A 22,659-nucleotide genomic window follows, 5' to 3' on the forward strand; every position below is an offset into this window, starting at 1 on the left:
CTGAATTAACCCATATAAATCTCATATGGGGCCTGACTGGGACTAATGTGGGGCCCAAATGGGCAACTCATATAAGACCCATATTGGCCCCACTTTGGATTGTTGACTGGGTTATAAGTGGGGCCAATATGGGTCTTATATGAGTTGCCCAGTTGGCTGGGAGGTTGTCTATTAATTTAGGATTTTTCCCAGGTTTGGGGATGCGAGTGATAATCCCTTGTTTCATAGTAGTTGGAAGAATGCGGGATTCAGATGTTTCTTTTAACAGATGAAAAAACAAGGTCTTTAACATACTCCCAAAAATGCCAACAGAAGTTCCTTGTTAACCTGTTAAACATTTCATGGCTTTTTCCACTTCAACCACTTGTATCTGCATCACATACATTGGTAAAACTCTCCTCTACTTTGAGGATCCAATCTTTAATAAGTGTAATACATGATAAATACATGATTTATCCTTTAGCATTTTTTTTTTAAATTAACCTAAATGTAGCCTAATGCTCCACAGTACTCCTGCAATGGAGTATAAAAATTAAAGAAAAGATTAAATAAGAGAGAGCGCTGCAGTGATGGCTTCTTTGCTGGTGTATTTAACTTACTCAGAATGAAGCATAAGACAATATGCATATAACAAAAGCTCAAAACATTACATTCTCAACATGTAGATCACTTTTTTCACAGTAATGAGTAATGACTCGTTGTAGACATAAGTGACTTTAAACATTCCATCACACTAGAAGGACAAATATGATCAACAAGCTATTCAACACTCTCTCTGTACAGTTCTCATCGTGTACTCTCATGCACTCAAATAACATCGACATAATGACCATTTATAATATTATCGCGCTAATCGCGAAACACTCGTGCTAACCATGTGCTCAGGCATACTAAACTCATGACACACTATTAATATAGTAAAAAAAACAATTACTTTAAACACACAACTCATCAGTATTGCATTAATAATGTTTATACTCAAAACCGAAGTGTGTTAGTTACCTGGAAAGGAGTATAAAGATAAAAGAAAAGATGAAATAAGAGAGAGCGCTGCAGTGATGGTGTATTTACTCAGAATGTAGCGCATCACGGGCGCGTGCGCGCCACCCACTGAAGTGTGCGATGACGTAATCACGCTGGTATGCCAAGCGAAAATAATTAATTTAATACATGCACATAACACTCTTTTTAAACATAAAGCACAAATAAGAAATTGAACAGTATTTAAAAGTATTAGAAAAATAACATTTTACTATATTATAAAGGAATTGAAGAAATTGTACAACCATGAACAGCTACTCACTATATTACACTAACAGTGCTGTGATTGTCTTCTCTGGGTGACCAATTTAACTTACTCAGTTTGTGTTTCCATTGCTTACATAGATTACAGTGCACACACTCACTCTGGGATTCTGGAGTACTTACAACCGGATGATGAGGTCATGGCAGACCTTTAAAGTTAGAGACATTTAAAGTTAACCTAGTCATACCCTCATTCACAAAAAAGGTGCTCAAATTTCTGAAGAACAGGTCACTTCCACTAGAAGAATTGCAAATGTTAGAATACACGTGGAAAGGGCCATCAGACGCCTAAAGGTGTTTAAGATCCTATCACAAGTAGTGCCTATTTCCCCGGTCCCAAAAGTAGACACAATTCTACGTATATGTTCTGCCCTTGTGAATGTGCGGGGCGATCTCGTCCGTGATGGCGAGCAGTAGGTCACTTCAGGCGTGTTTAAAGCCAAGAGTTCAGGGGGAAGCAGTGGGAGATGTGAACTTCAGTGCAGCTTCAAATAAACTGAAGAATTGTAATGTAGAAGTAATGAAAACACATTTAATGTTTGTAATTGTTGAAATGTTGTCCATGTCAGACATCGTCAGTAGACATTTGACATGAAAATAGATGCATGAACTTCAATGAATTTAAATGCATCGTAATAAACATAAATGAACATTTAATTGCTGTAAATTTAATTATTTTCAACAGGGGGCACTAACAATGGCCCTTGGTCACACTTGTCTGTCCTTACTCTTGCTCTACACTTTCCTCACAGTTTCAGTGTATCTCCCATCAAACCTAAGCCGCCCCACAGCAGATTCATCATTGAGTTGAGGCAGCACGGATGAGAAGTAGAGAGCTCTCGACCGCTTCACCTGTGCTGTGACAAACAGCTCATCGAATGGTACACTAAACACACACACTCTCATCTGGTGTCCAGATCATCAGTCCGGCTGTCCCGTGCAGAACATTCCTAGTTGGACCTGCATGTAATAGCCTCGGCTACCAGTTTTCTGAACCTCAGGTTTTCCATCCACTATCTTGAAATCCCTGAATCTCTGAGATAACAGTTCACTGAGTGTCTGGTGATTTTTATTGGGGACGGGGCATTTAATCTCTAGGAGCTCACAGGAGTTGATGATGATCCGTCCGGACTTGCTGATAACCATGGCTCTGCACCACATACAACTGTGCCTGTGTGCCTGTGTGTGTGTTATGTGTATTCCCTGTTCTTTCCATTGGTTGCAAGCTGTTTCTTCCTTTTCTTTCCCATAGTTAGTGGCATAGTTACCACGAAAGCTGGGGTAAAAGTGCTCACACGAAAACGTTTCACTATCTGTGCCTGCACACACAGGCTCCTTCTTCGCTGTTTCCCAGAGCTGTGCTCGTTTGCCCTCCATATTAACATAAGCCTGATAGAATTTCTGGCATTTCACACAACTCAGGTCACTGTCATGATCTTGATGTGACAGAAATGTTAAATCACTGATGGTCCCCTGCTCTTTTGAGCTGCCCTGTTGCTCTGCTGATGGAGTGGCACTGTAACACTTATAGCGTGTTCTTGAGAAGGAATAGAGGTTTTGTTGGAGATGTGTCCACTCTCTAAAGCCTTTGTGGGACTGATACTGTGTGTTTGGGAGTTGCCCTAGCCTCTCCCTCATACTCATCCTCTGCCTAAAGTCTGTCTGGCTCAGACGCTCGGGCTGAAGGCTCTTGGATGTCCCTTCACTCCATCTCCGCTGCGCATCAGTTCATGCAAGCCCCGTCTTTCCACTAACCACTGCATTCTGGACCTGAATCAGCCATAATGATAAACTGTTGTTGATTACAGGTGAAACTCGAAGAATTTGAATATCGTGCAAAAGTTCATTTATTTCAGTAATTCAACTTAAAAGGTGAAACTAATATATCATATAGACTCATTACATGCAAAGTGAGATATGTCAAATAAATATGTCTTTATTTGTCATAATACATTTATAACAAATATAGAAGTAAGTATAAGTATATATTATATAAGTTATATGTTATAATGAATGATTATGGCTTACAGCTATGAAAACCTTTTCACAATATTCTGATTTGAATTTGGGGTTTTCATAAACTGTAAGTCATAATCATCAAAATTATAACAAATAAAGGCTTGACATATCTCACTTTGCATGTAATGAGTCTATATAATATATTAGTTTCACCTTTTAAGTTGAATTACTGAAATAAATGAACTTTTGCACGATATTCTAATTTTCTAGAGTTAGTGCCTGTTTGTGCATTGCACACTACAGTACTAGTACTGCACACATTCAATATTCTGGACACGGACATGTTATTGTGCTGCACTGTACTTAGAAAAAACTGCAGTTTACAACTGTATATATTTTTGTAAGGGATATATTTATTGTTTTCAATAATGTACAGATTTAATGCATGAACAGCCGACTGTTTCGATGACACCAATGGGCCTCGTCAACACCCAAGCTAGGTGTTTGGGCTTGTTGAGGCTCTGACTGGGCTCGACCTCAGCCTTAAGCAAAATAAACCTGTCGTATTTTGTACACAGTATTTTTCCGGTTTTGTTGCTGTGTAGATAGTTGTAAGCCTCTGTGCTCTTATAATTTCTTAGTGTCTCACCATCAACACCCTCACTAAGGACGAAATAGTTGACGATATCCACATAGCTAACGTCTGGCCACACTTTCATATCGTCTACCCATTCCGTTAAGGTAGACGGATGGGGCACTTTAACTGTACTATCACCAGTACTTGTAAGATAGTCAGATCCATGCGGCCATCTGTGAGATGTGATCATTTTGTCAGATGCAGTATCTACAGGCTAACGTAAACCGGAAGTGCGTTACTGGCTTGTTTTGCATTGCCATAGCGATCACGGGAAAGGTCAGAGTTCGGGAAAGTTGTGAATAGACCAATCAGAATCAAGGACTGGAAACCGTTTTATAATATTCAGTATAGTAATTAGGCCTATTTATTTTTTAATTTTACTTTTACTCATAAAGTATTATTAGTGTGTTATTGTTTTTATTATTAATATGCTTAATATAATTTTATTGTTAATATGTTGCTGACAGACACACAGAATCACTGCAATGAAAAAAAAGAAAAGAAATGATAGATAATACACCATTTAAATAAATATTTAATAAAAAATGGTTCTTTATTCACCAAGTCAGTCTCATCTATCTATCTATCTATCTATCTATCTATCTATCTATCTATCTATCTATCTATCTATCTTCACACTATTTATATCTATCTATGGCCTTCAAAACAGTCAAACTTTAAGCTTTAAAAGCACTTTAACCTATATAAAACTTTTTCATATTCAACTTATTCAAACTTTCTGGCTAGGCTTTTTCAAGCCAACTTAAAGTTTGTCCACAAACTTTTTTACTCTAGTTTGTAATAATAACCTCATCATATAATGAATTCATCAGTGGGCGGAGACTCGCGTGTTTCCATGGAGACGCACACGGGGGCGCGCGGCGGCCCACAGACGCGATTCCGCCATTGAGACTCATTCAAAACTAACAGCGCTGTATGACTTATCAACGACATTTGTTTACTACTACTTATAATCGTTCAAATATTTCACGTCCACTTATTAATTCCTGATATGCATATATAAATTAGCTAAAGTAATCTCTACACAATGATTATTCCAAAAACCTTCTGCGAGAAATTAAAAGCAACTGTGAGTGGTTCGTTCAATCCAGCGCAGAGAAAAGTAACTGGTGTCACGTGACAGTGACGTACATGTGTTTTATCATCAAAAATAATTTACACCGCTAAATAATTACGTTAACTAATTTGAATAGTCACTGAATGAAATATAAACAGCATAGAGTTAAATTTATAATAAAGTTTTAAAAAATACAATTTATATTCGTAGAAGCCCCGCCCACTCCGGAGACTCAGTGAGTCACTCGCGCTTCTGCTGTTTCTCTGTGTTCTGTTCAGCGGAACTGCTGCGTGGCGATTCCCACAACTCCCAGCATCTGATGGGGAAAACACACGGGACGATACAACAGAGAATGACATCTGCTCTCTAGACTCACATCCAAACACTTTCAGGAGCGCCTTTAGCACTGATTCCCTTCAAACATGCAGAACAGCGACATAAAACACCGACAGAAGAGTTCAAAGCAGCAGAACGGAGAGAAACGGAGAAGTGAGGATGAGAAGAAGAGAGAGAGTTTCATTGAGGACGAGAAGAAGAAAGAGTCCGTTATCAGAGAGAGTCTCAGTGCTGATGTGAAGAAGAGAGAGAGTTTCAGTGCTGACTTGAAGTTCTCTGTGAGTCTGATGTGTCTCGCCCTCTCCGTCATCATCGCGTGGTCAGTCCACTAGTTCTCTCTCACTCATATTAATAATAATAATAATATCAGTTTTCCTCTCTCTATAAGTGTGTTTCCATCTGTCCTCCACAGGCTGCATCTTCAGCAGAGCGCAACACTAGCAGAGATGAGGGAAAAGTACGAGTATCTGCAGGAGAAGAGCCGCAGTGTTGAGGATCTCGAGGAGAAACTGACGGCAGTCTCACAGCAGGTCTGTGTGTGTGTGTGTGTGTGTGTGTGTGATCCAGCAAATTATCTCTGAACACTAATGTCTTAGCTGGGTTTGTGCTTGTTTCATATATTCTTAATAAAACTCATTTTGGGTTACACTTTACAGTAAGGTTTCATTTGTTCATATTAGTTAATCTGAACTAACAATAGAATAAAACATAAAAAAGGTAATTGCAACTTTTTCCCCCCTCAGAATTGCGTGATATAAAGTTGCAATTCAGAGAAAAAAAGTATAAATTTAGAGAGAAAAAAAACTGAAATGTGAGGGGGAAGAAGTCAGAAATGTCTATTCTATCAATCAATAAATTCCACTAGAAACAAACTTTGTTGTATTATTTTATTTTAATACTGTGAAGCTGCTTTGATACAATCTGTATTGTAAAAAGCGCTATACAAATATACTTGATTTGATTTGATTTGATTTGAAATGTGAGGAAAAAATGTCAGAATTGTGTAAATATATAAATATAAAATTGTGTAAATAGATAAATATAAATTAACTCCTGTGAAGTTAAAATGAAATGTAAAGGAGTTACTGTACTAGTGTTTGCAGTGCGTATGTCTGCTGTCTGCCAGACTGTAGCCGCCTTTACATTACCCTGCAAATTTAATCTGAATTGCGCAAATTGAAATTGCGAATTGAAAATACGCCTAATGGAAACACGTCACTTTCACACAAACTTCTATATAATGAAAAAAAGTTTTTCCGCTCGCATGAGGGGGTTTTACGGGCAATTCGAAAAATAAATATTTTGCAAAACTGCAATGGAAACAGTTTTTGCGCATTTACAGTCACCTGACGTAGACGAGGTGTGTTTGGACAGAATACGAGACAGAGTCCTTCATTAAACTCATAAAGACAAAAGAATTACAGAAAAAATTAAGTTTAGGTCACATAACATCAGTTATTGGAAACGCATTCATTTCGCAATAGTTTTTTCTTTCGACATTTAGATAATATCTTAAAAGTATTGCGCAAATCTGTAATGGAAACGCGGCTTGTTGCAGCATTAGCGCTAGCTCAGCGCTGACGTGTGTGTGTTGTGACCGCAGCTCCAGGCCTCCGCAGACGCCGCTACGCTCCTGTCGAAGCTGCGCCTCTCGCTCGGCTCCGTCCTCAACACGTCAGCGGCGCTGCGGGAGCATCAGGACTCATCCTCCCGCCAGCTCCACACACACACACAGCAGAGCGCAGAGCTCCGCACGCTACACACCCACTCCCGCGGCGCGCACACACACACGACGGCGCAGGTGAATGCTCTGGAGGAGCGCCTGCGGGGGCTGGAGGAGCGTCTGCAGGAAGTGCAGGACGGCGTGCGCGGGAACACGCGAGCGCTGGAGCGCGGCGAGGAGGAGGATCTGCAGCGGCTGCGCGAGCTAGCGGAGCGGAGCGACTCCAGCGTGTCCCGGCTGCAGGAGCGGCTCCAGCGCGTGGCGGCGCAGGCCCGCGGGCTCCAGGAGCGCCTGAGGGGGGAGCAGGAGGCCGAGCGATCGCAGCAGGAGGAGCAGGAGGCGCTGGAGGAGGCCGTGCGCTCGATGCTACGGGTTCGAGCGCTCCTCAGCGCCACCCGCAGGACAGTCCAGGAGCTGGAGGAGCAGGTGCAGAGCGCGGAGGAGCGATCGCGGAGACACCACCTCAGACCCCAGGCTGACACTGACCAGAGCTGAGCCCAGGAACCCGTTCAGCATCAGCTCAGTGTTATTAGCGTAATCGACAGCATTTGAGGCGTAATGATGAAAGCCTCAGACCACAGGCTAACACTGACACTGATAAGAGCTGAGCCCAGGAACCGGACCCGTGGGCCGCAGACTGTTCTTCTCCCCTCATGGACTGTTGCGGGGTCAATTTGAACTGGTTTGGCTTTCGAGCTGTCAGATTATCACTTAACCTATGGGTTTTTTTGGGGGGGGGGGTTGTGACTTTTTCTCATTAAGGGTCATAAACAAACATGCAATGTTTCAACCCTCTGATGTGTTTAGACTAGAATTGGGATTTGAAAATCTCAACACTTGAGGTCAGGAATCGGATACTTGTTATAAAATGAAAATTTCGATTCCTGTGAGCGCATTTCAATATGACTTTAAACAATTCAAGCACAAGCTCTGTGTTCTGTGCTGCACATGCGTATCAGTGTAATGGACCCGGGCAGCTCTTAAAGTGACAGCAGCCTAATGTTCCTGCTACCGTCTCCATAGTAACACTAATGTTCCTGCTGCCGTCTCCATAGTAACACTAATCAAACAACAAAACACAGAGAAAATTCACTCGTTCTTCACTGAATATCTTATTTGTAATGTATATGTAATTTATAAAGTGCAGTGTCATTTTACATTTGATTACAGTTTCTGTACCTCAATACCTGAAAATCTTAAAACACTGTTTATTTGATATTTCAATCTTATTTCAAAATTATATTTCAATCGTATCTTTGTTCAGTTGTGTTTGTTTTACTTGTCTTCAATAATGCTTGAAATCTACATTAGCTAGGCTAGCTGTTTTTCTGCGCTCCTTGCGTAGTGTTCTTCAGCCTGTTGATTTGTGTTCATCATATTCAGCATCAGTTAGATGTTTGGCAAGAAGACTAAATGTGAATGATAACTGTTTTTGTTTTTTTACCTTGTTGGAATCGAAATTAGAAATCGATAAGAATCGAAATCAATAGGAATCATTAAAATTAAATCGAGACCCAACCATTGTTGACACACACACACACACACACACACACACACGCTAAATAACTGTTATGTTCGTGGGTTAATTTGACCTGCATATTTTAATGTTCTAAGGCAAGCGTACAGACCCAAAATAATACCATTTCTTGGTTATATTTTGTCATTTGAGTTTTTTACCACCTTATGAAGCTTAAAAAAGGAGCTTTTCCCCACTTATTTCAATACTGGAAAAACATTTGTCCCAATTTGACCCATATAGACAGCTACTCTAGAGCAACAGCACAGGCTCTCCTGTTTGGTTAGTTAGCCATGGCCTGAAGTTCAGTCAGATGAAGTTATGGGTTATACTGTCATTGTGATTGGTTGATCAGGGACTAATCAGTGACCAAGCAGCTTTGTGTGTGAAGGGCAATAAACTCATATGCTGTATTTCATACTGTCTGTGCTCATCTTGTCAGAAGAGTTTACAGAACAAAAGATGAGACAACTTAGCTAAAGTAAACATTAATTTCAGTATACAGCAGTATTAAATTGTTCAGTAATGATGTTTTGAGCATGTAAATGCTCAAATGTAAATGTAAAAAAAGTTGTGAAAATAATGAATGCAAAAAAGTCAGAATGCAGTTTTTTTTCTCAGATTTTGGCAAAACAAAAAAAAGTGTTTAAAACATTTTCATAAATGATATGTTCAGATATATGTCTTTTGTAATGTTTATAAGTGTTGGTATTAAAATGTTACTGTTTGTACAACTCTGCTGTTTTTCTTAGTGTGTTTTTTTGAAAATTAGGGTGAATTTGAGCCACACCATACGTGTGTGTGTGTGTGTGTGTGTGTGTGCACCATACAGGCTGTAACCAGACATCGAACAGTGCATTAGGGTTACAGGAGTGTTCAGTGTTATCAGCTTAATCCACAGCATTTGAGCCATAATGATGATTATTACCACACATACACACACACACACACACACAAAAACAATCATTTATTTTATAAATATGAGCACAAATCTGGGTTACAGTGAGACACTTACAGTGGAAGTCAATGGGGTTAAACTTCATCTGTTTCATTACTGTTGCAAAATGACATAATAGGTGTTAACATGAGATTAGCACTTGCCAACCATTTCATAATAATATCCCGTGTGTGTGTGTGTGTCCCAGTGTGCGATGCTGTGTGTGTGTTTATGTTATAAGCAAAAGCTTAATGTCTGGTCTTCTTTGTGACTGAAGTGTACTTGTGTCTCCTCTCTTGTGTGTGTGTGTGTGTGTGTGTGTGTGTGTGTGTGTGTGTGTGTGCAGTGTGCGCATCTGTCCCAGACGCCGGTCTCCGCCCAGGCCTCGGCTCTGTCCGCGGAGCTGTCCCGTCTGCAGGAGAGTGTGTCGGGCCTCAGCGCTCAGCAGCAGCGGCTCCAGCAGGACCTGGCCCGGGCCGTGGAGGACGAGCTCAGCCGCACCCGCGCCGTGGCCTCCATCCGCACGGACCTGCGGCGCGTGGCGGGCCTGCAGACGGAGCTGGAGGAGCTGCTCACACACACACACGGCCTGGAGGAGGAGCTGTCCCGCACCGAGAGGCTGATGGTGAAGCGCATCGGGGACCTGCTGGCCGGCAGCATCGACCGCGTGTCCGAGCTGAAGAGCAGCGCCGAGAGCAGCGGCCAGAGGCTGGAGCGCACACACACACTCCTGCAGCAGCTCTCCGAGGACAACCGGCTGCTGGCGGAGCGGCTCCTGGCGCTGGAGAGCGGGCGGGCCAAGCTGCGCCGCACCCTGAGCTTCACACACGACCTGAAGCCCACAGTCTTCACCGTCAGGCAGGACCTCGCCCTCCTCCAGCCCAAGCTAGACGACCTGACGCTGAGGATCGGCCTGCTGGCGGAGGACCTGACGAGCCGAGAGCGAGAGAGACACGCTGGACCCGACGGAGTGAACCACGAGAGACATCGCGGACACCAGACACACGAGTCATTTCAGGTCGGAGTATGAAGAGATAAAGTGAGTTTACTGGCACTGGGTCAGGCCATTCAGGACGATTTTGCGAGTGCGCACAGCAAAAGCGAGAGGCGGGACTTATGGAGTGAGCAGCCAATCACAGCGCGGCGACTCTCGCATTCACAACACTGTATTCCTGCGCTATACCGGCAGACACATGTTTTGTGTGACAGCGCCACCTACAGTCAAACCAACACTTATTCAGACACCTTCCTCACATTAGCACAGTGTATTGGCTGTAGTTTAAGAAATGGTTATAAAATATGACAAGAACTCAGAATTGATATTTGACTGGTTTTGTCCGTCTTTCTGTTAGACTGTCTCACACATGAATTATGTTGAATATCTGTCAGCTGTTAAATTTAACTACACAATTAGTTCATACCAGTTTAGCTCAACCAATCACCAAGCAATGCTTCATTTTGTTCAGTCTGTGTGTAAAAAGAGCATTAGCAATTACAGAAAAAACACATGATCAGCTCAAAGTGTCTGGATCATTTTTGGTCCCCGATTTTTATCAATTTTACTGGTATGAGTAATTTTTGGGTATAATATGTCCTCACTTACATAAGTGAATTATAGTGTCCTGTACCCACTGGTAAAAACATTTCATTGTGTTGCTTGATGTTAAAAACTTTGTTTTCAAATTGTTTTAATTTATTAACATACTAATAAACACTGTTTACTGCACTTGCACTGTAAGGTAGTCCACACCAGATGATGTCAAGCGCGACGGCTAATGAAGAGCAAGTGTTGCACACACACAGTACCGGTCAAAGGTCTGGGTAATATTTCACAATGTTACTGTTTATTCTGTATTTTTGATCAAATAAATGCAGACTTGATGAGCATTGACATAAGAGACTGACTTCTCTGGTTTTCAATCATTTTACACACAATTCATCACATTCACAACCAGCTCCACAAAGTCTATCGACCAGAAACCGTCCAAGACTTTCGTATTTAATTTGATCATATATCGCATGCTTCATGTTTTAAAACCCAACACACTTCAATCACTCAATTCAAAATGCTTTGATTGAAAAGTGAGCTTGTGCTGAATTTATAAAAACGAAATGCCACTTGTTTTGATATCTTGATATGCACAAGTGTTTTACTGCATAAATTACTATGATAAACAGTCACGAGCCGCGTTTCCATTACCCTTCAAATTGCGTAAATTGAAATTGTGAATTGAAAATACGCCCAATGGAAACACGTCAATTTCGCAAAACTCACATTTATCGCAAAAAAGTTTTTGCGCTCGCATGAGGGGGTTTTTCAGGCAATTCGAAAAAGGAATATTTCGCAAAACTGCAATGGAAACAGTTTTTGCGCATTTACAGGTCACATGGGATACGTAAAAAGTCACATGATCATAATCAAAAGATGTATGTGTGGACCGACGATGAGATGGAGCTATTTCTTAAAGCTACACTGTGTAATTTTTTTGTTGATTCTTAGCAAAAAACACTTAGTTCTTTCAAAAATATATGTGCTCATTAATGTATATTTACTTCTTTCAAGTAATAAAGTATTCTCGTAAGTTTATAATCTGCCATTGAAAGTACATACGGGTGAGGGGTTCGAATGCCGGTCGCCATGTTGCCCCTCCATCTTGAAACTACATTAGCCAAATAGGGACATACAAGCTTTGCCTTTCGCGTTTCTACACGCAGTGGCACCGTGACGAATGTGAGAGGGAGATTACTCGCGACTGCCAGCAGATTTGAAATGGTACGGCCACCGTAGGAGCTAAAACGCCCTCGGAATGGGAGGAGCTAGAAAGTAATATTCAGTTGGTAGTCATATACAATTTCACCGCTAGATGGGAGTAAATCCCACACTGTAGCTTTAAACTAATTCATACTTTGCAGTCACGTGACTACCATGGTTACCTGGCGGGCAACAAACGGGTATTTTCAACGTAGAGTCCTGTAGTTCCAGGTCTTTCTAGTAGCTATTAAGTCTGTTAGCGAGCTAGCTGCATAACTATGGACTAGGATTAACTCCAAGGTAGCTAAATTGTGTAAAGTAGACAAGATTTTTTTACGATAATCAAGCAGTAATAATTCCTCCGTAAATAATCTAGCTCTACTGTTGGGTCATCTCTGGTTCTCATTGAAAACCATAGATATCACAAACCTCAAAACAACCTATCACACACTTTTGTTGTTGTTAGCATAAGACGACATCTGTTAGCCTAGCTTAGACTCATAACACAAACAGCTCGCCGAACCAGCTGGTGGTGTTGATTGACGAAACTAACTTAAAGACACGATTAATTACATAATCATACACCCATTGTATTCAAACAAATGTTGAAATGACCTTTGATGGAGTGATGGAATGATCACTGCACAGACGTGTAACGTTATACTGTGAAGGTTGCTTATCTCATCTGCGGTTATTGCAAACGATCGCACAACAACTATCTGGCATGTCGTTTACACCTCAAAACACCAACTTCTGTGTAGTAAAACTGGCGACGTCGTGGCAAGATCCTTGATTAGTTTACTGGGTTTCGTTGCTGGAGAACGACGTTCTTGCCCGCCAGCCAGTGCTTGTGACGTCACGTGCAAAGTATGAATTAAAGACAAACAATTTATGGGAATATTAGATTCCAAGCAACAGAGAAATGCAATCATTTATCAAGAATTGGAAGCAGACATGCATGACAAGGGTTTTGACAAGCCGTGGCAAATCCTACGGTCCAAATGGAAAACTCTAAAACAAAAGTATCTTTCAGAGAAGAGAAATCTTTGCAAAAGCGGTGCTGGTGGGAAAGGGAAAGTAAAATTTCTTTATTTCGATTTAATGGACGAAATACTTGGCCAAAGACCTATTGTGACGTCGATGAACACAGTTCTGAACAGCATAGGTAAGGCAAACATTCTTTTCTTTTCTTTTTTGGCATGATCTGATAAATGAATTAGCCTGGTGTTTTACAAGAATGGTGGTTATCCTCTGGCTTTGTTTAGTTAAAACTTTGATTGTTCCAATCATAATTCATAAGCTAAAAAGGTCATTGCTTATCATGTCAATTTATGCAACCATAAAGCTTTACAACGTTCGATTATATACTCTTGTAAGTAATATAGGTTCTTACTTCTTACATGTAAACCCATTAACATTAGATGAAGCGAATGAAGATTCAGAGATGGCTGCCTGTTCCATGGATCCATCATCGGATTCAACAGGTAAGTCACCACATTTTTCAGTCATGTACACACACACACACACGCATATGTACATGTATAGGCCTATGTATCTAAAATACTCAACAAAAACATATCCAATCTTTTGTATAAAAATGTAATATGTTTTCATTGTGTCATATTTCATACATCAGGTTTTTATGGCTCATATATGCAATACAACTGATTAAAAGACAAATAAACCTTCCGTCATGTTTAACATTTACTTTTTAACATGAGAGAAATTAAGAATGACTCATTTTCTATACTAAAAAATAACTATCAATCAGAAGGGAACAGACAAGAAGATGATCATGTTGATATTTCATAGTCCGAATAGATAATTTATAGGCCCTAGAAATTTGAGTATATTACACTAATATTCATCAATGCACATATTGTTTAACAGAATATAACTGTAAGCTATGATAGAATATTTTTTTGACAATGCATTGGCAAACAAACAATCTTTTTTTAAATCAATTTATACACCCAAAGGGGCAATGTACAAACATTAAAATAAAAAATGAAAGTTGTTTTTGAAGAAATCACTTCTTTTTTTTTTTTTTCTTTTTTTTTGTGTCCTAATAAGAATAAAAATAAGAATAAAAATAAATTTTCTGATGTCTTTTTATGGTCTTGTTTCTTTAGGGTTAACAGCAGCATGTTTCCTATTGTTATGGTTAATGGCAAGTTACGGTTGATTTTTATTTATGCATTTTTATTTATTAACTGTTTTTGTATTCTGAGTGTTTAAACAGGCTTACAGCAAACCGCAAGTTTATAGATGCTACGTACAAAAAATACTATTTGGTCATTGTTTTTATGTTCATTTTAATGGTAAATGTACAAGTCATTTAAAGCCGTGCCATGTTCTGGTGAGATACAGAAATGTAACATCTGTACTGTTTTTTGTTTGTTTGTTTTTTCATTTGGCAATGAGTGGCAGCTGACTTAATGCCATTTATTGTTATAATTCAAAATAACTGACAATTCGTAAACTTTGTATTCTAGAATTTTAAATAAAGAAATTATTTGAAAGAACATAAATCTCTTACTGTACTCTTCAAAGTGCAACAACAGAAATAAATGCAAAAACAGTTTTTTTAAGCGTGTTTTTACACATGTGGGTAACCTAATGTGGCCTGAGCAGGTGATTCACCAAAGCCTGCCTGAGTTCAAGAGCCGGAGCATCAGGTTCATCCTGGGTGTGGTCCTGAGGCTGTTGAGGAGCTGGATGTACCTGTAATGCTGCAGGTGGTAGCTGCTGTTTTTCCCCCTCGCATATATTATGGAGAATGCAGCATGCAGCCACTACTGTAGGCATGAAATCATGGTCTATGTCACACGTTTTGGCCAGGACACGCCATCTGGTTTTTAGTATGTTCCACCTTCCCTTGGGCATGATGCAGCAGGTGATATAAGAGGCCCGATTGCATTGCACAACTCCTAAAAAGTTGATCCGGAAATTCTGAATCCACAGGTCCTCTGTGAAATCGCGCACTACAACTTCCCAGAAAAACCACATACGTGGCCGCTCCCAAGTATAGGGGGCTTGCCTTGCCATTAATGCTTGTATAATGCGCAAACTTCTCCTTCGAAGTGGCTACGATATACGTGAACCTACCAATGTCTGTTGCCATGATTTTTGGGATGACTTATCGCGAGAACAGGTTTTAGTCGCATAACACCAGTTAATGGAAACAGCGCAAATCTGTAATGGAAACGCGGCTACTGAGAGTCAGAAACACCAGAAAGTGACCCTTGTGTGTCCTTAGGGACATTATTGTCTTTTTCAGTTTTGTGTGTGTGGATAACTTTGCCTGTTAATGCCAACTGCACAGATTTTGGCACAGGTGTGTATTTTTATTGGGATTTTACTATTTCACCCCCATTTCCTTTAATAAATCTATTTTGCACTAGAAACACAGAATCTCTCGGCACCTTATGGACAAAAACGTCTGCATTGAAACCCATTAAAACTGAAATTTTTAATCCCAGGTCCTTTTAACTATAAAATGATGCAGTCTTTGTTAAGAGGCGTTCATTCTGTTGGCAAGGCTTCAAAATCAAAATGTAATTTGTTTTTCTATTTTTTACCAGATGGTGCCATTTCCTCCGGTTTGGCCTATAAAGCAAAAACTCTTTTTATTCCTGTTTTCTGATGAATTATGCAGCAATAGATGTGTGTGTGTGTGTTGGTGTGTCACTGAGCACTGTGTGTCCCAGTGAGTTTTCCTGCCTCTAATGGGGAAACCTGTCACTGCGCCCAAACACAATCACACTGAAAGCTCATTTATTGAGATATCATCCTCACATTTGGAACAAAACTTTTTTAGATTTATGGCTTCAGTCTTAGTTCAACATGTTTCATAAAATATATATTTTATATGAAATAATGTTCATTAATCATTTTCATACACCTAAACCTATATAATTTTGTTTGTTCTGTTTTACTTTTTAAACTTTTACTTCAGCAATAATCTGCCACGGGTCTTCCTTAAAATGAGACCAAACTTAAGTCTTTGCTCCCAAGCTTCACATTTTTATGACACAGGCATTTGTGTCCACTATGGACCTGTGTGTAGCTTTGTTTAACTGATGCACAAGGGCTAATGAACGTAAAACGACTGCCGGGATCCAGGTTTGCTTGCTGCAAGTCCGGCGCCTCATATTATCAGACAGACCCAGTTTTCCTGACATTTGAAGTACAGAAAGTGTTCCTCGACAACCTGACATGAATTAAAACACCTCGCTGATGATGAACTTTTGAGCCTTAGCCACCACGTTTAGGAGGACTAAAGCCACAGATTTACAAGCATTCTGGCTTTAGTGAAGAGTTTTGCATCTCTTTTAAGATCAAGCGTCTTTAATGACTGAATGGATTAAGCCAGTGTTTCCTCCTCAGTTTCCCACAACAGTATCAGGACACTCCTAGTTTCTGTGCATTAAACTGCAGGATTCAAAGCGAATGTCCTTCTGTCACAGTGTCTGGTTGTGTTTCCCTGGGGTTCACTAGAGGTCCTCGTTCTCACGGTGTCATTCACATTAGACTACATTTCCCAGCATTCTGCTCTGTCACTTATCTGATTATTGCACTCAGCTGGTTCCCATCACCTTGTTAGTTCTGTGTGTATATATGCCCTGTCTGTGTTAGTGTTTGTTACGGAGTCCTTGTTATGTCTCACACTTCTTGGTGTGTTCCTTGTGTTCCTTGTGTTCCTTGTGTTCCTTGTGTTCCTTGTGTTCCTTGTGTTCCTTGTGTTCCTTGTGTTCCTTGTGTTCCTTGTTCTCGTTTAGATTGCTTGTATGGTATTTGACACTTGCCTGGACTGGATTACGTTTCACGGATTACCCAATAAATATCTCACTGCACTTGGATCTACTGTCTCCCTCATGTGTGTCGTGACAGAAGGACTCCGTCACAATGAATAGATCCAGCAGTTCGGGATTCCGTAACCCTTCTCCTGTGTATGGGGAAGGAAGGGGACCACAGAGAGGAGGTTCGCAGGTCGGGGAGGAAGCGCCTCGACTAAACATTTTTCAATGTTTTGCCTTATGGGCCCAGCAGACTGAGGAAGCAGCAGCGGCTAAGGCTTCAGCGAACTCGTCCATCAGAAATGGTGAGTCGTTTCTGGGGACTCGTCTGGCAAAGTTCTCCGGAACTCGGGGAGGTTGCAGGGGAGGAGGTGGTCGACAAGTTCCACGACACCGTCCTCCGCCTTGCCATTCTTCTGATCCGGAGCCGCCGGACTGGTCTAGTACAAGATCCTCGACGCTGGTTCCGTCCAGCACAAGATCCTCACCGCTGGTTTTGTCCAGCTCAAGGTCCTCACCGCTGGTCCTGTCCAGTTCAAAGTCCTCGCCGCTGGTCTCGTCTAGTACTGAGGCTGCACCTCGCCATCAAGGACGGAGGAGGAGGAGAAGGGCCTCTTATCTCCCCAACACCCCGGTGGTCGTCCCTGTGCAGCATGTGGTCATTTCAGAGGCCGTCCCTGTACAGCGTGCGGTCATTTTGGAGGCCGTCCCTGTGCAGCATGCGGTCATTTCAGAGGCCGTCCCTGTGCAGCGTGCGGTCGTTTTGGAGGCCGTCCCTGTACAGCATGCGGTTGTTTCAGAAGCCGTCCCAGTGCAGTCCGCTGTTATCCCAGAGACCATCCCAGAACTACCCGTCATCTCTCCTGCCACGGTCAAGAAGGTAGTCTTCCTTTTCTACTCATTGACGGTGTTACATGCTTGGAGGAGGTTCTAGATGGCCGCCGCCGAGCCTGTTCACGTCACGCCTGCCGAGTCTGTGTCCCCTGACAAGATGGCCGCCTTCGAGCCTGTGTCTGTTCCTGAGCCGGTGGTGTCTGTTCCTGAGCCTGAGCCGGTGGTGCCAGTTCCAGTGCCTGAGCCGGTGGTGCCAGTTCCAGTGCCTGAGCCGGTGGTGCCAGTTCCAGTGCCTGAGCCGGTGGTGCCAGTTCCAGTGCCTGAGCCGGTGGTGCCAGTTCCAGTGCCTGAGCCGGTGGTGCCAGTTCCAGTGCCTGAGCCGTTGGTGCCAGTTCCGGTAATGCCAGTTCCGGTAGTGCCAGTTCCGGTGGTGCCAATTCCGGTGGTGCCAGTTCCAGTGCCTGAGCCGGTGGTGCCAGTTCCAGTGCCAGTTCTGGTGGTGCCAGTTCCAGTGCCAGTTCCGGTGGTGCCAGTTCCAGTGCCAGTTCCAGTGCCTGAGCCGTTGGTGCCAGTGCCAGTGCCAGTTCCGGTGGTGCCAGTTCCAGTGCCAGTTCCGGTGGTGCCAGTTCCAGTGCCTGAGTCGGTGGTGCCAGTTCCAGTGCCTGAGTCGATGGTGCCAGTTCCTGTTTCTGAGTCGGTGGTGCCAGTTCCTGTTTCTGAGTCGGTGGTGCCAGTTCCAGTGCCTGAGCCGGTGGTGCCAGTTCCAGTGCCTGAGCCGGTGGTGTCTGTTCCGGTGCCATGGCCGCCCGAGGGGTCGTCTCCGCCCTGGCCGCCCGAGGGAGAGTCTCCGCCCTGGCCGCCCGAGGGAGAGTCTCCGCCCTGGCCGCCCGAGGGAGAGTCTACGCCCTGGCCGCCCGAGGGAAGTTCTCCGCCGTGGCCGCCCGAGGGGTCTTCACCGCCGTGGCCGCCCGAGTGGTCGTCTGCTTCGCCTGGGCCGCCCGATGAGCTGTCTGCTTCGTCCTGGCCGCCGGCTAAGCCATCACCCCCTGTTCCTGTTCCCCTGCATGGTCCTGGCCCTCCCATCCCTCCCTCAGATTTTTCACGTTCCACCTTCCTCTTGGACTCTTGTGTTGTCTTGTTTGCTGTCATGGAGTGTCTGGTAGCCGCTCCGTAGAGGGGAGGTTCTGTCACAGTGTCTGGTTGTGTTTCCCTGGGGTTCACTAGAGGTCTTCGTTCTCACGGTGTCATTCACATTAGACTACATTTCCCAGCATTCTGTTCTGTCACTTATCTGATTATTGCACTCAGCTGGTTCCCATCACCTTGTTAGTTCTGTGTGTATATATGCCCTGTCTGTGTTAGTGTTTGTTACGGAGTCCTTGTTATGTCTCACACTTCTTGGTTTGTTCCTGCTTGTTCCTTGTGTTCATTGTTCTCGTTTAGATTGCTTGTATGGTATTTGATACTTGCCTGGACTGGATTACGTTTCACGGATTACCCAATAAATATCTCACTGCACTTGGATCTACTGTCTCCCTCATGTGTGTCGTGAAACCTTCAGGCTTCCACTGTTTTTCACCAGTGAATTTACATGACTCATGATTTACTGGAGTAAGGTTAATGACAATCAACTGTGCAATCTCAGCTTTACCTCGGATTAACTACACAAACGCACATTCATCATAAAAATAAATGCCCATGGTTTTAAGATATGACTAATTTGCATGACTTTTCCAGGTCTAGAAATCACACTTTTAGCTGTGATTAATCAGGCTTCGGCTTTTCAACACCGTGAGAACACTGGTTCTTCAAAGACAAAAAAAAAAAAATGTGATGAATAAATATATTATATCCCTTGATTTTAATAGTTTAGCTGATTTTAATGAATCTTAATGCAATTTTGAGGCCCCCTAGTGGTGATTAAACAGATGTACTGAAGGACTGAAGGGGTTGTTAGGCACAACTCGAAGTCAGCCGTGATTTATTTACCATACAGCAATTCTTCCCCTTGGCATCTACCTAAAACAACACAATGAACACATTCAGTAGTGTTATGATTTTATCTGTCTATATAATATATCTATATCTGTGAAATATAACATCATATCTGTGAAAAATAACTCATTTTGAATAAAACCAGTCACCTTTGCCTGACCAACAGTTTGCCAGGTAAATGGTTAGGATACTTTTATTTGTCTTACCTGTGTTATTTTCCTCTTTCTTTACAGCAATGTGCTTTTTCCACTCTTCCATTCTTCATTCAGTCTTATTGTCTTCATGCATGTGGAATAGCCTACATAATAAACTGTAGCCTATATTCAATTGAATCAATTATCATGTTTTTGATGTTTAAATTATAATGGCTGAAACAGACTTGTGATTTGATTACATCTGACATGAAAGTTATTATCATTAACATTAAAACACTAACATTTTTAACATGAACTTAATTTTACAATTAATTCACATAATATTTTTACTATAGTTTATTTGCACTAAAACAATAATGTCAATCTGCAAAACAAAAACCATGTTTTTTTAGATAAAATCCATTATCACAGTTAAATTAATGGATTTCAAGGAATAAACAAATCCCCTTTCAAATCCAATATTTAAATGTTAATGTTTAATTAGTTGCGTGGTGTCAGGTCTGATGATAAAAGCAAACGCATGGGCGACTGGATTTTGCAAGTGTTGTCATGGAAATGGCAAGTGAGGGACGAAATAGGGGCATTCGCAAACTGGCCCGGACAGATGTCCTCCTCAGAACGTCCGTCAGCGAACGTTACAAAGTGGACCAGATGCGGACGTCCCCTGTTTTTAGGGTTCTTTCCGCTGGAAGAAATAGTCCCTGACCGTGAACAGCAACAGAAGCTACATTATTTCTCCATTAGATTGCGGCAAAGACTGTCTTTATTAGTGAGTCAGTCAGTAGAGAAGACTTTTATATTGAAAAAACTACATTGTTTTGAGAAGCAAGATGTCACAGGAAAACCCCTTAATTGTTACAAGGACAAGATATCGCGACATTCAAACTGATATAATATTACGAATATAGGACTGACCTGAAGGAAAATGCTTTATCTAGTGTAAATGCAGGTACACTCGCTTACTCGATCTCTCACAATACTCTAACGTTATAAGCTTCAATAAACAAAATCAATGAGAACATGTGTTTGTGTTGCTAAGAGTGGTTGCTAGGGGTGTTGTGTAGTGATACACAGAACCGTTGTTGAGTGAAGCGGTCATAGCCTAGTGGATCATCAGAATCAATGACTGGAAACCAGTGGCGGATGCAGAACGTGACAGATGGGTGGGCCTGGATTAAGTCGAGGTGGGCCTGAATCTATGGGTGTTCCGAAATCAAAGCAGTTGTCCCGAATCCAGCAGGGCTGGGTTTCCCGAAACCTTCTTAATGCTACGTCGTTCTTAGATAACATCGTTCTAAGATACTGTATCTTATCGTATATGTGCACGTCACGTGTACATCACTTTTGAATAAGAAACGATAAGTCTATAAAAACATCCTAATACATGCAATTTCAACTATTTCTGAAGTGATTATTTTATAAAGAACACCACCTTCTCACATAACGCAGTGAAGCAGCCCGTGCATGAGAGAATAATTGATTCTCGAGCTGTCGATATCAACCAATTCAGCACCATCGCCACGGACAGCACCTGGTAGAGTCGCACGTAAGTAGGTATATCTTAAACAGCTTCCTAAGGTATGGTTCGAGGAACACGCCTAGAAATAGAGCTTAGATTCTCTGCCCGAGCCCGGACTCGACCCGGGCCCTTGATAAAGCACGTCACGTGTCATGCGCAGCGTCTCGCCAATCACACTCGCAGTCTCGCAAGCATGATGCATCACACCTGCTGTGCGTGCTGTACTATTCTGTAGTTTAAGTGCAACATGGAGCTTGAAGAAGCAAAGAAAAAAAATTAAAACTGGAGAATTAACTTTGAGCAAGTTTGGAGCAAAATCTGAGGTATGGAAACATTTTAAACTAGTCGTGGGGAGTGACAACATATGTGTTGGCTTTGTCTCGTGCATTAAATGCGGCACGTTGCTCGCCTATGACAGCAAAAAAACGGGGACTTCGACGATGAACAGACACATGAAGCAGGCTTGCCATGACAGAAATTATGATAGTAGTCAGCCTCAGTCCTCGATGTCCTCTTTTGTTACTTTTCCGATCCATTCAATTATTTCTGAATAAACAAACAACTTAGTTTACATGCTTCTTCCATAGATAATAATTAATAAATGCACGCACAATGATGAACTTGATAAATGTTACAGATGTTTTACTATGCACAAACGAATGCCTTTCAACTTACATGTGCAAAATTCAGAATTAAATGAATGTGCTGCAATTTGTACAAAAAGAGAGTCTGTAGTAGCCTACGTGTTTTAGCCATTAAATAAGCACATTTACTTTCAAGTTTAAGTTTTGTTTTGAAGAAAGCTTTTCTTTAAAGTGAATTTCGTTTAGTATAAATTGTATCTTAATTTTAATCAATGTTTAATCAAACAATTGCCTCGATTTAATAAATAAGAAGCAAACCAAGAACGTTGGGTTTTTAAAAAAAAAAATGAGTGAGAGTAACTTGTTTGGCCATACTAAGAAAAATCAAGATACCATGTACACTTCTAGCGAAAGTTAGCCGTTGGTTGTTCGCGCCAGATTGCAATAGTGCGTGCTACGTTGATGTTGCATTGACCAATGAAAACACATCACCAACACACTTAAATTCTAAATAGTTATCAGGCTTACTT

At 41.8% G+C, this 22,659-nt stretch overlaps 1 protein-coding gene across 2 annotated transcripts; it reads left to right on the forward strand.

The window, feature by feature from the left end:
- The first annotated feature begins 5,246 nt into the window (after nucleotides 1–5,246).
- ikbip (IKBKB interacting protein) lies at nucleotides 5,247–11,387 on the forward strand. Of its 2 annotated transcripts, none has more exons than XM_084111345.1 (3): nucleotides 5,247–5,634; nucleotides 5,728–5,845; nucleotides 9,838–11,387. In XM_084111345.1, the coding sequence occupies exons 1-3, from the start codon at nucleotides 5,402–5,404 to the stop codon at nucleotides 10,519–10,521; spliced, it is 1,035 nt and encodes a 344-aa protein (XP_083967471.1). In that variant the 5' UTR covers nucleotides 5,247–5,401; the 3' UTR covers nucleotides 10,522–11,387. The 2 variants fall into 2 exon arrangements, with proteins under 2 accessions (XP_083967471.1, XP_083967472.1); XM_084111346.1 differs by lacking the exon at nucleotides 9,838–11,387 and adding an exon at nucleotides 6,919–9,288 and having other exon boundaries at nucleotides 5,255–5,634.
- The last annotated feature ends 11,272 nt before the right edge of the window (nucleotides 11,388–22,659 follow it).

The sequence above is a fragment of the Abramis brama genome (assembly GCF_963993115.1).
Source record: "Abramis brama genome assembly, chromosome: 4".
NCBI classification, from domain to species: domain Eukaryota; kingdom Metazoa; phylum Chordata; class Actinopteri; order Cypriniformes; family Leuciscidae; genus Abramis; species Abramis brama.